Source organism: Cupressus sempervirens, chromosome 10 (genome assembly GCF_028749045.1).
Source record: "Cupressus sempervirens isolate cs-2001-9-10 chromosome 10, ASM2874904v1, whole genome shotgun sequence".
Lineage (NCBI taxonomy): Eukaryota > Viridiplantae > Streptophyta > Pinopsida > Cupressales > Cupressaceae > Cupressus > Cupressus sempervirens.
The window spans coordinates 46,780,306-46,793,452 of NC_143127.1; the positions used below are offsets into that span (position 1 = coordinate 46,780,306).

At 35.8% G+C, this 13,147-nt stretch overlaps 1 protein-coding gene across 2 annotated transcripts; it reads left to right on the forward strand.

The window, feature by feature from the left end:
- The first annotated feature begins 3,911 nt into the window (after positions 1-3,911).
- Positions 3,912-12,409, forward strand: LOC149532500 (heat shock cognate 70 kDa protein-like). Of its 2 annotated transcripts, none has more exons than XM_089805561.1 (2): positions 3,912-4,097; positions 10,012-12,409. In XM_089805561.1, the coding sequence occupies exon 2, from the start codon at positions 10,020-10,022 to the stop codon at positions 11,841-11,843; it is 1,824 nt and encodes a 607-aa protein (XP_089661687.1). In that variant the 5' UTR covers positions 3,912-4,097; positions 10,012-10,019; the 3' UTR covers positions 11,844-12,409. The 2 variants fall into 2 exon arrangements, with proteins under 2 accessions (XP_089661687.1, XP_089661688.1); XM_089805562.1 differs by lacking the exon at positions 3,912-4,097 and adding an exon at positions 8,543-8,715.
- The last annotated feature ends 738 nt before the right edge of the window (positions 12,410-13,147 follow it).

Sequence of the window (13,147 nt, forward strand, 5' to 3'; positions counted from 1 at the left end):
TCTTGATTCCAAAGATGTCTTATTTCAGAGAGATGTTCAGTTTGATGAGCATTATCCTCCAATAGATCCTCCATCTTTAGCTTCTTCCTCACTACCTAGTACTTCCTCTACTCCTATATAGGATTATGCTTCCTCTGAGGAAGATCTTGATATTGACCCCCCTTTACCACCTCCACCAGATGTTTCGCAAGTGCCCAAGTGGGCTCGTGATACTATTGATGCAACTAGACCTTTGGTAGGAAACCCTATAGATGCTCGTTGCATTCATTCTTAGACTATAGGTAGTGACCTTTTGAGTCATACCATTTCAGATGATCCTTAGAGTTTTTCATAGGTGATAGGACACTCAGAGTGTGATAGGACTATGGATGAGGAGTACTCTTCTTTGATGAAGAACCACACATGGGATCTTTGTCCTCTTTCGAAAGGAAGAAAGTTGGCTCGGTGCCATCAGGTATACCATAACAAGTATGTTGTAGATGGTTCTATTGATAGGTACAAGGCACATCTTGTTGCAAAGGGTTTTTCACAGGTTGAGGCTATTGATTACTTCAAGACCTTTGCCCCTATTGCCAAGATGAATTCTATTTGCCTTGTACTCTCTCTAACAGCTTCACAAGGATGGACATTTTTTTAGATGGACACAAAGAGTGCTTTTTTGCATGGAGACCTTCATGAGGAGATCTATATGGAGAAATCTCATGGTTTTGTGCAAGACTCTTCATTGGTATGCTAGCTTTATAGGTCTTTATATGGTCTCAAACAGGCCCCTAGGGCTTGGTACGAGAAGATGGATTCCTTCTTGCTTCCTTCATAGTTCACTCAGTTGCATTCCAACCCTACAACTTATATTCAACATCATGGGGCTAACTTATTGATACTTATACTTTATATTGATGACCTCATCATCACAGGAAGCTCAATCTCCATGATATAGGGTGTTCAACAAGCATTAAGAGAGCAGTTTGAGATGACAAATCTTGGACTTTTGCACTATTTTTTGGGCCTACAGGTTGTTCAGTCTTCAGATGGGATAGCCATACTCTAGCAGAAGTATACTCTTGATATGCTTCAAAGATTTGACATGCTTGATTACAAGCCTACCCCCACACCTTTTCAGTCAGGTGTTGTTTTATCTACCACTTGCTCTACTCCTACAGTGGATTCCACTCTATATAGATAGCTTGTGGGTAGTTTGTTGTACCTGACACACATACATCTTTATATTTCATTTGCAGTTGGACTTGTCTCTCAATTCTCCCATGATCGTCATGAGATTCATTGGTAAGCATCCAAACGTATCTTGAGGTATATTAGAGGTACAACATGTTATGACATTCACTACACATTAGGAGATCCTCACATTATTGGTTTCACAGATTCAGATTAGGCTGGTGATATTAATGATTGCAAGTCTACGTCTATTTTTTTATTTTGTCTCCATTTTGGTCTTATCAGATGGTCTTGCAAGAAGCAACATGCTCACACATTATCATCTATAGAGGCAAAATATAGGGTAGCTGTATTGGCTAGTCAAGAAGTTTTTTGACTTCGACAGTTGATGACAAAGTTTTTATTTTCTTCTGATAGTCCCACCTTTCAGTGGTGTGACAATTAGAGTGCTATACACATTTCACACAACCTAGTTGAGCATTAGTGGACCAATCACATCGAGCTTCAAATGCACTTCATCAGGCATCTCATTTAGGATGGTACCTTGAGATTGGAGTACATTTCTACTATTGAGCAAGTTGTAGACATCTTCACTAAACCTTTTGCATCCCCATGGTATCTTTACCTGCATTCTATGCTTGGGGGGAATGAAGTTGTCATTGGGGAGTCTTAGTGATGAGTCCTTCCTTCTTTTTACTACTATCTCTTTTTGAAGTAGATTTTTTTCCACTGATTTTTCTTTATGTCTCCATTTCATAGAGATTTAGTTGTGATTGGGCACCTCATCAGGCCTTGTTGTTAGGACCTAAGTTTGCTTTCAACTTTGCATTGTAGTTTCTTTCCTCTTTCTACATTGTTTGTAGTTGCATTATTGCTCATCTTAAGGGGGGTGTTAGAGTAAAGTGTTAATTTAATTTCATTTATTAAATTTATTTTATTCTCTTCTTAAGATTTTACTTTATGCACCTTTTGCATCTCTATTTAATAATTAATTAGTAATTATTAAATAGCTTTTATCTTTTAGGTTACCCTTTCAGGTTTCAATCTCCTTTTATAAGGATTGATCTTTTGTAATTTTATTTATTATCTCTTTCATTTTTGAGAATACATTTTGCATAATTTTCAGAGCAAAACCCTTGCCTCCTTTCATCTTTTTCTTATGACAGGTTTTTTACATGGAGGTGTGCGAAGGCTTTGTGGATTTGTATTGATCAAATCCTTCACTAAATAGATATCAAAATGATGCTAAAATGGAGCTAACATGAAATTAATTCTCAACAACAATGATGCTAAATGCTAACTCTAAATGCCTATAGTATGGATGCCTACAAACTTGGGTACCTTTGTTCTTGATTTACCCTCTTATTTATAGGATTTTAGGAGGGGGTTGGGGTAAGGATCAAGATTTTACTTTTCACTAGAGGGTAATGGTGAAACTAAAAATATCTCATAAGGCACCAAGAGGAAAAGTCCAACAGACTTAGTTTGTGAGGATAAATGAGGATTTTTCAATTCTTTTAATTTCAAAAAGGAGGATTTTCACTTTTGAGAGGATAAATGGCTTTTGTTGATTTATTAAATGTTGCATTTACTTTCAACTTTTGTCTTTACCATTTTTCTTTTTTTTATTTCATTTTATGCTTTTATGAATTATTTTTCCTCTTTTTAAAGTGATTTTGGTCCTTTTAGATTTGATAGGTGATTGATTGATTTAATCATTCGAATGACCTGATGTTACCATTGATTTGAAAGTTTGTTATTTTGGACACTGTTATCTATATTTGTCCTTAATTCTCATTGCTTGATCAAAATTCTTGTTGTTTTAGGTCTTGCTAATTTTAGGGTGTCTACACCCCCTTTTTGTGCACCATCTTGGTGCACTTACCCATACAAAAACTATACAATTTACATAAAAATATAAAGAAACGAAGAATAATGTATAACTAGTATGAAAGACAATTCTCATTGCTTGATCAAATTCTCGTTGTTTTAGATCTTGCTAATTTTGGGGTGTCTACACCCCCTTTTTGTACACCATCTTAGTGCACTTACCCATATGAAAACTATAAAATTTAGAATTAAAAATATAAAGAAAGGAAGAATAATGTGTAACTAGTATGAAAGATAGCTGGAAGAGGCCAAAAACACTCACAAGATGTTGATGTCAGGCTACAATGTCTAAGGGTTCAATCTAACACACGCATATCCACACATTCACAAAACAATGATGGTGAAAATGAGCCCCATCGCTGTAATTTATTTTTAAAAATGAGTTTATAAACCCATGGCTAAATTATTCTATTTATCACATTCATTTTATAAACTTTATTTATAATTCTAAAATATACATACTTCAAGAAAAATCTATCATTGATCTTTATTAAGTTTATATTTAATCTCATTAAATTAGTTTAAATTAAATTTATACATAAAATATTATTTTTCTTACTAAATTAAAACTAAATAAACTTTACTTACTAAAATAATACTTCACAAATTTATGTTCTGAAAAGAATTAATTATCTTTTAACTACAATTTCTTATTTATATCAATCACTATACGATTCCTACATCAAAGTACTTTACAATTTTACTTTACACATTTATGTTCTAAAAAGAACTAATTATCTTTTAATTCCAATTCCGTATTTATATCAATCACTATTTGATTCCTACATTAACATATTATTAAAACATAAAAACTTATAGGGAAAGGAAAAGAGAGTATTGGTCTTCTATATTCCCCAAAGGGAAACAAAAGTAAAATTATTCTCTTCGGGGGAAAAGTCATTTTTTTCGTTAAATCACGAATACCTTCGTTCTTAAGGCTGCATTTGGCTTTTAGGTCTGAACTTGGGTCACCATTTTTATTGCTGAGGAAAGCTTTCAATACAGAATTCTGCCAGCCACTCACTGTTATTAAGGTATCTTTCTTCTCTCATTTATTTTTTAGTTTTTTCAGCAGTGATAGGCGTATGTAGGAAAACCTGAATGGTTCTAAATTTAGTGTTGTGATTTTTAACTCCTTAACAAGTCGTGTATGCTCTAAATTCATTTAGTTGTTTCAAATGTATTTTGTCTTGTGAATTTCATAGATACATTGATGTTATTTGTTTCGTCTTAATTTAGTGTGAACTTTTTTATTTCTTAGCAAGCTGGGTATGCTTTAGATTCATTTATTTGTTTCTAATGTAAAAGGATTTTCTGATTTTATTTTGTTCTGTAGATTTTCCAGGTATTTGTTTAGTCTATTAGAATTTTTGATTTCACAGTCATTTCTACTGATTTTGCTTCCTCACATTCTTATCTCTTAAAATCTTCCAAAATCTAAATCTTATAGAAAGGTCATTGTTTAGTGTATTGAGCAAGTACGAAAAATATATTTAATTTAGATGCATGCTTCTTTATAATGCTATACTCCATTACATAAAGATAAACATGTCAATTAATATTATTAACTATTTTCTATTTAGAAAAGAGGAAAAATGTGCCTTGTATTAGTATTCTCTTCAAACTCTCTTTAAATTTGAGAATAAGATTAATTTTGAAAGTGGCTTTGCATAGCAGATCTTGTTTTCTGTATGGTTAACCCTTGGATCTTAAGAAAGTATAAAAGTAAATTCAGTAATTCTGACCTTTTGTACAATGTATTATATATAATATTGTAGAACCTAAGACTATATGCTCTTAAATAACAAATAAATATTTAAATAATATAAACTAGAAATATAGAATATATATAATACATAAATTTTCAATACATTGTTCATTTATTGAAATATCTTTTAACTCTTTGAATTTGAATCTGTACAATCACTTTTACTTTTCAAACTGAACTATTTTTTATTAAAAGTATCAGTAAAAGACTAATACCAGAATTATAATAATAATAATAATAATAAATCTACATAATATATATAATGAAACTTAAGCCTTCCATCATAAACTAATACTACTTCTTGTAAAGTCTGAACCAAATTCTACTATGGCCCTTACTGCAAATAAACCTTTTCTACGCTTTCAAGACTAAAATCAAAATGCTAAAGGGAATTCCCTAACTTCTTCCTCTCCTACTTCCTTCAGCGGCATTGACCCTAAGAATAAAAAATAGTAAGTAGTCCTGCCTCCATATTCCTAAGCTTCTGGTCTATTTCACTCTCCTCCACTAAATTTTCTCCTCCAAGGAAATCTCGAACCTAGCTCGAGCCTTCATCATGGTGGAGCTTGTATAGCTTTATTAGGAAATCAGCCCTGCATTGTATGTCAAATATTCTATAATTGAAAAAGTTCCGGTCCTCAGTTTCCAGGATCGGATATCTTTTAAGAGAGTCTCCATTTGGTATGGCTATATCGTAATCCCTCTACCTTGAGATCACAAGGTTGTCATCTATGCTGCTAATAATTCTTGCCAGGTCTCAAAGAAAGGCCCTTTTGCAGATCTTCTCTACCACTCTTTTGCTCATATTCACATGAAGAAGCATTGCTAAAAAGACTACCACACTATTTATGTTTACTCTGTACAATACTAACTATTGGACTTCTCAACACATTGTTAAATTAACAAAAATTGTTCTTTTCGAGGAATCCAGGCTCAGCTGGTATTGGGGGAGTGGCTTGTTACAATTCCGGTGACGTTAAATTCTTTTTCTTAGTGCATGAGGGTGATCACACTAACAATCTCATGGAAGCTCAAGCCATTTTATATGCTGTGGAACAGTGTTAACTAAAAGAGGGGTAAAATTTTTATTGAATACCAAAGAGAGCAGAACAACACAAGAAACAAAGAGAACTACAGAGCTTTATCCTGGTCCACAAGTTGAACCAACATCTGAGATAAATCAAGGGGAAGCATCCTATAATCAATAATGTTCCAAGCCGGTCCATGCTCGGAGTCCCATTTAGCCAAACAATCAGCCACACCGTTCCACTCAAGAGGGATATGCATAAAAAATACAGAATCTAGAGAATTGCATAACTGAGTGATCTGTAGAATAACCAGAGCCAAATGCCAATCCACATGCACAAGGTTCCTTCTATTCAATATGTTCACAACCACCTACGAGTCAGTTTCACAGATAATTCTTCTCCAGCCACATTCATAGCATTGTTCCACTGCAACCAATATAGCCAGGATTTCCATGAGGTTATTAGTATGGTAACCCTTGTATATAAAAAATAGAAAGTGAATATCACTAGAACTATCACGCCCAACTCTCCCAATACCAATCGAACTGGGATTTTCCCGAGAAGAACCATCAGTGTTGATTTTAAGAACTCTAGCCTTGGGAGGAGTCCAATGCCCCTCATGATTAACACGCTGAGAGTGCTGCCTAGCTCTATTCCCAAAGTGGCTGTGGGGGACTGAGGGAGTGTCACCCTGAAGAGGAAAGGAAAGGCGTGAGTAAATACCAACATCTCTAGGATCCAAACCTCCACCAATGTCACATTTAGTTGAGAGTGTTTCATGAAGAGAATTAACAATTTTTCCCCACAGGTGGCTGATCTCAAACCGCACATCATGAAAGATCCTCCTATTCCTCTCAAGCCAAACATGCCATAAAACAAGGGAAGGGCCAATAGTTCAAGCAACCTGAAGAAAATAAGTCCTGGAAGGGGGATGGTCCAAACAGTCCCAGAATTCAGACAAAGAGGAAACATGCCAGCACATGCATCCCACACACTCCACCAGAAGTGCCAAATTTGTTTGGCAAAGGGGCACTGGAAAAAAAAGCTGAGAAACAGTCTCTTCATTATTGCGGCATAAAACACAAATGGAAGGCCCCTGGAAGCCTCACTTGCAGAGATTCTCCCAAGTAAGGAAACAATTGCAAACCAGAATCCAAGAACAGTGTTGTTTGCGAGGATGGTGCAAGATTATCTACGAGTCTGACTCCCAAGTGGTGGTGAACTTGCTTTCCTCGCAAGAGCTTGAAGATGTTAGTTGGCAGCTGGTTACTCTTCTTAATCAAATTCTTCCCTTTTGTACCTCTCTTGAATTCATTAGGTTTACTTACATTCCTCATGAATAGAACAGAGTTGCTGATTGTTTAGCCAAATGGACTTCTAGTCATGCTCCAGGCTGGAATATTATGGATAGGGGGCAACTTCCCTTTGAGATGGTGCAAGAATTTGATGAACTTGTTGCTCAAGATAGAGCTCCTTGTTGAGCTCTCCTTGTTGTAATCCTTTCTGTCTTAATAATTTTTTACCCCTCTTTTTCTATTAAAATTAACAAAATTTTAGATCATTAAATCAACAACTTCTTTGATTTAAAAATAAATAAACATCAATAACACCTGAATCAAACAACAACAAATCTGGGATGATTTGGAGCATCATCAATCTAATTCAACTTTTCACTCTCTAAACAAAATCAAACAACAAGAAATCCAAGATGATTTGAGGAATTCATCAATCTGAATCAGCTTTCACTCTGTAATTTCAATCTCCAATCTCTTGGTACCAATCAACCAGTGCTCACATCTCTTTGCATCTTCTTGGTTCCTGACCTTTTGCTTCTATGTTAACAACATCTGTCGCTCTTGTCTATCCACTGCCATATGCTATTGCCTTTCCAGTTTGGAGCTCATCTGTCGTCTCTTCCTAATGCTATTTGACACGACATGCTCATCTATCATCTATTATACCACATTCAAAATGAAAATGTTCCTCTTTACAAAAACTTCTCATAATTTTGGAGTCTGACATTTATGCATGGATTTTATACTTCCCAATATTCTTAGTCAAAAGATACTCTAATATTTCTTTTTATACATAAAAGAACTCTTTAACTACCTTTTATCTTCTCCAAAGCAGTGGTAGAAATGCTTCATTGATGAGACTGTGACCAAGGTTCAAACCCCGCTAGGCCATTCTATTTGTAGGCTTTGTACCTACCTACATTGGGCTTAGAAGTGGCGAATTTGAATAGTGTTTTGCAGCTTAAAAGAAATTCAGTTGAACCATTTCGTATATAATTCAATGACATTTATACACTACCTTCGCTGTATTAACTTCCACGATGATCTTCACTTGAATACTAACTATTAATTACTCAGCACATTTTTAACATGAACAAAATTACTTTGAAACTATAAGATCTGACATACACAAAACATAAACTGAAATTCTATCATTTATAAAATTCATAAGTTTACCCATCTATGACACGGATGATGTGGTGAGCCACGTAATTCACTGTGATAGGTGTCTATTTCCATTTGCTTTTATTTAAGTTTTTCTCTTTGATGTGGTTTAATCTCTTTAAACTCAATAAAATGGTTCCACCATTTCTAAAACAGGGGAAACAATTATTAAATAGCTACCAGACAACCATCAATGCCTAAAACTGGATCTTCTACTGCTGCTAGCAAAGAGGACTCAGACCGAATGCCACAGAATGGTATGAAGTAGTTCATGCGAGAGGGATTACTAAATTTCCTCTATTATTGTAGCCAAAGAAATTATGGAAGTTGTCAACACAGCCTTACCTTGACCAAGAAGAATAGAGAGCTAATGGGGCAATCTAATGGAAAAACAGAGGTATGAATAGTAGAAGGTTTTTGCTATAGCATTTTCCTCTTATCAAAATTTGAACTATTTTCAAATTTCCCCTCAAACTGCTGCAAGGGTGTCCACGTCTTTGTTTTGCTCTCTAGAACACCCTAGATGCCAAATGCCTAGTATATATTCTATCTTTATAAGAGTTGAGAAGACTATTCTTCGCTATGCTTTGAGTTCTATTTCCATTCACGGGCATTTCATTATCTTCAAATCCCTATAGCAATTTGACTCCTTTCTTCGGTGCTACTAGCAATCGCTGAATGCAGACCTTGTTCTCAACTAAATAAATAGTACACGAGAAATCAAATCTGAAGGTAAAATAGGATTTTTCATTGTTGAAAGAAACCAACATTACACCCGCACCAATACCATTCTTGCTCCTTGAACCATCGCAGCACATCTACAACATACCCTTAACATCATTTTCAAGTTTCATGAGATTCGAAATAAATGAATTTTCTTTGCAAATGTAATAGGTGTCCAATCTTTTTTACACAAAATCACAAGGCTCAAACTCAAAATTATTATCCCATTCATCAGGACAAACATTTGAAAATTTCTACTAAAGTGTAATATGAAAAAAATGAGCGCTGTTTTCTAGATTATAAATGGCACAGTTTTGATTGCTTAGAGTTGGAATAACTGCCTAAGGTTTAACACATGTTTTTGAAATTGGCTTAGCCTTGATAGTGATTCTTGTACCATACCTGATCCTGAACAACATATGGCACAAATGCAGATAAATATCCTCCTGTCTTGGCTCTAAATTCTCTAGACAAACATATAGCAAATATGGGGAAGTTCTATATCTGAAGTGTCTTCCAAAACAGAGGAACTTATCCAAAAGGTAAGATTGAGATTTTGACAACTCCTGTCTTAACACCAGTACCATCCAATTTTACAACTCCTTTAAACACTAGTTCATACCTTATATTAGGCTAATTGGCGAAAACAATTTGGCATGACAAAACTACGAACTCTTAAATAAATCATACGATTATGAACAAGGTGATTAGCAATGACTAAGGACATCCTCTCTTAATTGACATAGACTGATTGAAGTTGCTATACTTTTGGCTGAAACATTATTTTACCGATTGAAGCTCCTCGGTGCCTGTTGAAGGAAATCCCTTTGTGCTGGCAAAGACAAAGCCTCCCACATTATGAAAGTTGCAGTCTGTCTTAAAGTAATTCATTTCGGAATTAATAACACCATTTTCCTGCGTGATTCAAAACCTGAATTGTTTTCTAAATATTCGTCTTACATTCATGCAGAATTTACCATGGAAACAGCGGGCAAAGCGAAGGCTATTGGCATTGATCTGGGGACAACTTACAGCTGTGTTGGAGTGTGGCAGCACGACAGAATTGAAATTATTCCGAATGACCAAGGTAACAGAACCACTCCGTCCATGGTTGCTTTCACCCCGAATGAAAGGCTTGTTGGGGATGCTGCCAAATTCCAGATTTCAACTAATCCTACCAACACTGTGTTTGATGTCAAGAGACTCATTGGAAGAAGATACAATGATCCCTCTGTGCAGTCTGACAAACAGTTGTGGCCATTCACCATTGTTCCGGGAAAGAATGACAAGCCTCTAGTTCAAGTGACTTTTAAAGGTGAGAAAAGAGTATTTGCAGCTGAAGAAATCTCGTCCATGGTGTTGGTAAAAATGAAGATGATAGTTGAGCAATACCTCCAGAGTGATGTAAACAATGCTGTCATTACCGTGCCTGCTTATTTTAATGATTCCCAGAAGCGAGCAACTAAAGATGCGGGTAAGATTGCAGGGCTTAATGTCATGCATATCATAAATGAACCGACAGCTGCAGCAATAACTTATGGCTTTGACACAGTGGTGGAAGGAACGAGAAACATTTTAGTTTTTGACCTTGGAGGAGGTACATTTGACGTGTCTATTGTTACAGTTGAAAGAGGTAAGGTTGAAGTTAAAGCTGTTGGAGGCCACATGCATTTGGGAGGTGAGGATTTTGACAATAGGATGCTCAATTATTGTGTTCAGCTATTCAACAAAAAATATAAAATGGATATATGTACAAGTCCCAAAGCTCTTCGGAGACTACGTTCAGAGTGCGAGAGGGCAAAAAGAAGTTTGTCTTCGGCAATAGAGACTGTAATCGACATAGATTGCCTTTATGAAGGGCGAGATTTCCACACAAAGATCAGGAGGGCCAAGTTCGAGGAGCTTAACGCTGACCTGTTTGATAAATGTATGCAATTGGTGAAGCAGTGCATGGAAGACTCTAAGATGAGCAGACACCAAATAAACGACATTGTGTTAGTAGGGGGTTCTTCACGCATACCCAAGGTGCAGGAATTTCTAAGTCAGTTCTTCGAGGGAAAGGAGCTCTGCAAAAGTGTAAACCCAGACGAGGCAGTTGCTTATGGTGCAGCTCTGCACGCAGCTACACTGAACAAGGAAGGCATTCACATAGTCTTGGTGGACGTCACTCCTTTGAGTCTTGGAATTGAAGTTAACAAGGGTGTCATGGAAGTAGTAGTTCCCCGCAATACTCCCATTCCTGCTCTAAAAGAGACGCTTGTCACCACAGGAATTGACAACCAGGCAAATGCAGTCGTCTCAGTTTATGAAGGTGAAAGAGCTTTGGTTGCACACAATAATTTATTAGGTGAGTTTGTTCTCTATGGGATTCCACCTGCACGGTGTGGGGTGCCAAGTATAAGAGTTTTCTTTCATGTGGATGTGGAAGGAATTCTGACAGTCTCTGCCAAGGACACGGGAACAGGGTTAAGCAACCAGATTACCATTTCAAATGAGCGTGAAAGACTGGGCAAGCTGGAGATAGATCGAATGGTGGCCGCTGCAGCTGTGTTCCGAAGAGAGGATGAAGAAACGGCAAAGAAGCTTGTTGCCAAAAACAATTTGGAATGTTATATTTGCAACATGAAGAGTAGGGTAACACAGGCCAAGAGTAAGGGGGCGATAACAACAATGGTTGCAGATTACATCAGTGGGGAACTAAATACTGCTGAGGAATGGCTGGAAGAGAATAACTATGCTGCAATTGAAAAATTTGGAGCTCAAATGGATCAACTATCATTGGAGTGTAGATTCTTAATATAAAATGCAAATAGTTAGGGAAGTTGTTTATGATTAATTCTAAGAACATTGGGCATTGGTAAAAAGCTGGCGCATTTTCCCTCTTTTTAGTTCCCGCCGTCTGGTACCTAAAGTTTTCGAGTCACTTTTTGCAATAGTTTCCTTTTGGGAAAATGTGAAAATAGCACAATATTTCCTCTTAAACTATGGTCTTCATTTACATGCCTATTAAAATGCATCTCTCTATAAAAATCCTCTTTTCCCATTGGTCTAGCTGATTTTTTGGTGCAATCTTTTTATTTTCTTGTGAGAAATTTGGGTGGAAAAAACTTTGAGATTTGTGTCATGGGTGGCAATGGAGGATGATGCGTTGCTCCTGGGTTCCCTATCCAGCTTATTATCCGTGGGCTTTACATGTTATGTTTACATGTAGAGCATCAACTTCGACTTCTATTTTGTTATTACAGCAAGTGAAGGTGCCTGATTTTGTCTTCCACTTTCTATTCACCAAGGAACTCAATCATTAGTCTTCTCCAGGCTTGTAATTGGTAATCGTATAACAAATATGTAAGATGCAGGATTTGTTTGCACCTCTAGAAGTAGATTTCAAATTTATTTGATGTTCCCTTTTGATTTCTGGATTGCATTTTCAAGGCTGCAACAACAGTGTACTCATTGTTAAAACAAAGCTAGGTATTCTCCTTTAACGTTTGGCTATTTCTTTTTCGGTAGCATTATTTTGGCACCTTTTCTATTGTAAGAAATAAGCACAAAATCAAGTTTACAGGGCTTTTCAATTTACATATTCTGATGTCACATTCTTCATTATTTTTACCTACAGTGATTACCTGCAAAAGCTTTTAGTTCAATGACACCTGTATCATATTTTGTAAGAAAATTCCTACCAACTACTTTAAAATTGTTTTTTAGTGGCTTTGCAGCTATTTATTTTCTATTGTTTTGGGCTTCCAAGAATGTGAAATGTAGATAAAGTTAAAATATTTAAGCTGAATTTATTTTGTTGTTTAAGTTGTAGAAAAAATTGCTTTATATACAGTGTGGTTTACTTTTCCTCCATGTTTTATTGCTTGATACGGTACTTATCTTATATAATAGAGAGGAAGAGAAAACAGAACTTAAAATTCCTCATTTCAATTTTCAGACGATCTTCCAATTTGATACCCTACTTAGTTTCTACTTCCTAATCTTCCCTATGCATTTTATGATCCAATTATTCAGCAAAATGTGGGGAATGTGTTTGGTTCGTTTCTAAAAACAATATTTTTATTTCAGGAATGCGATTTGACTTTGAGAATTTGTGCTCTTAT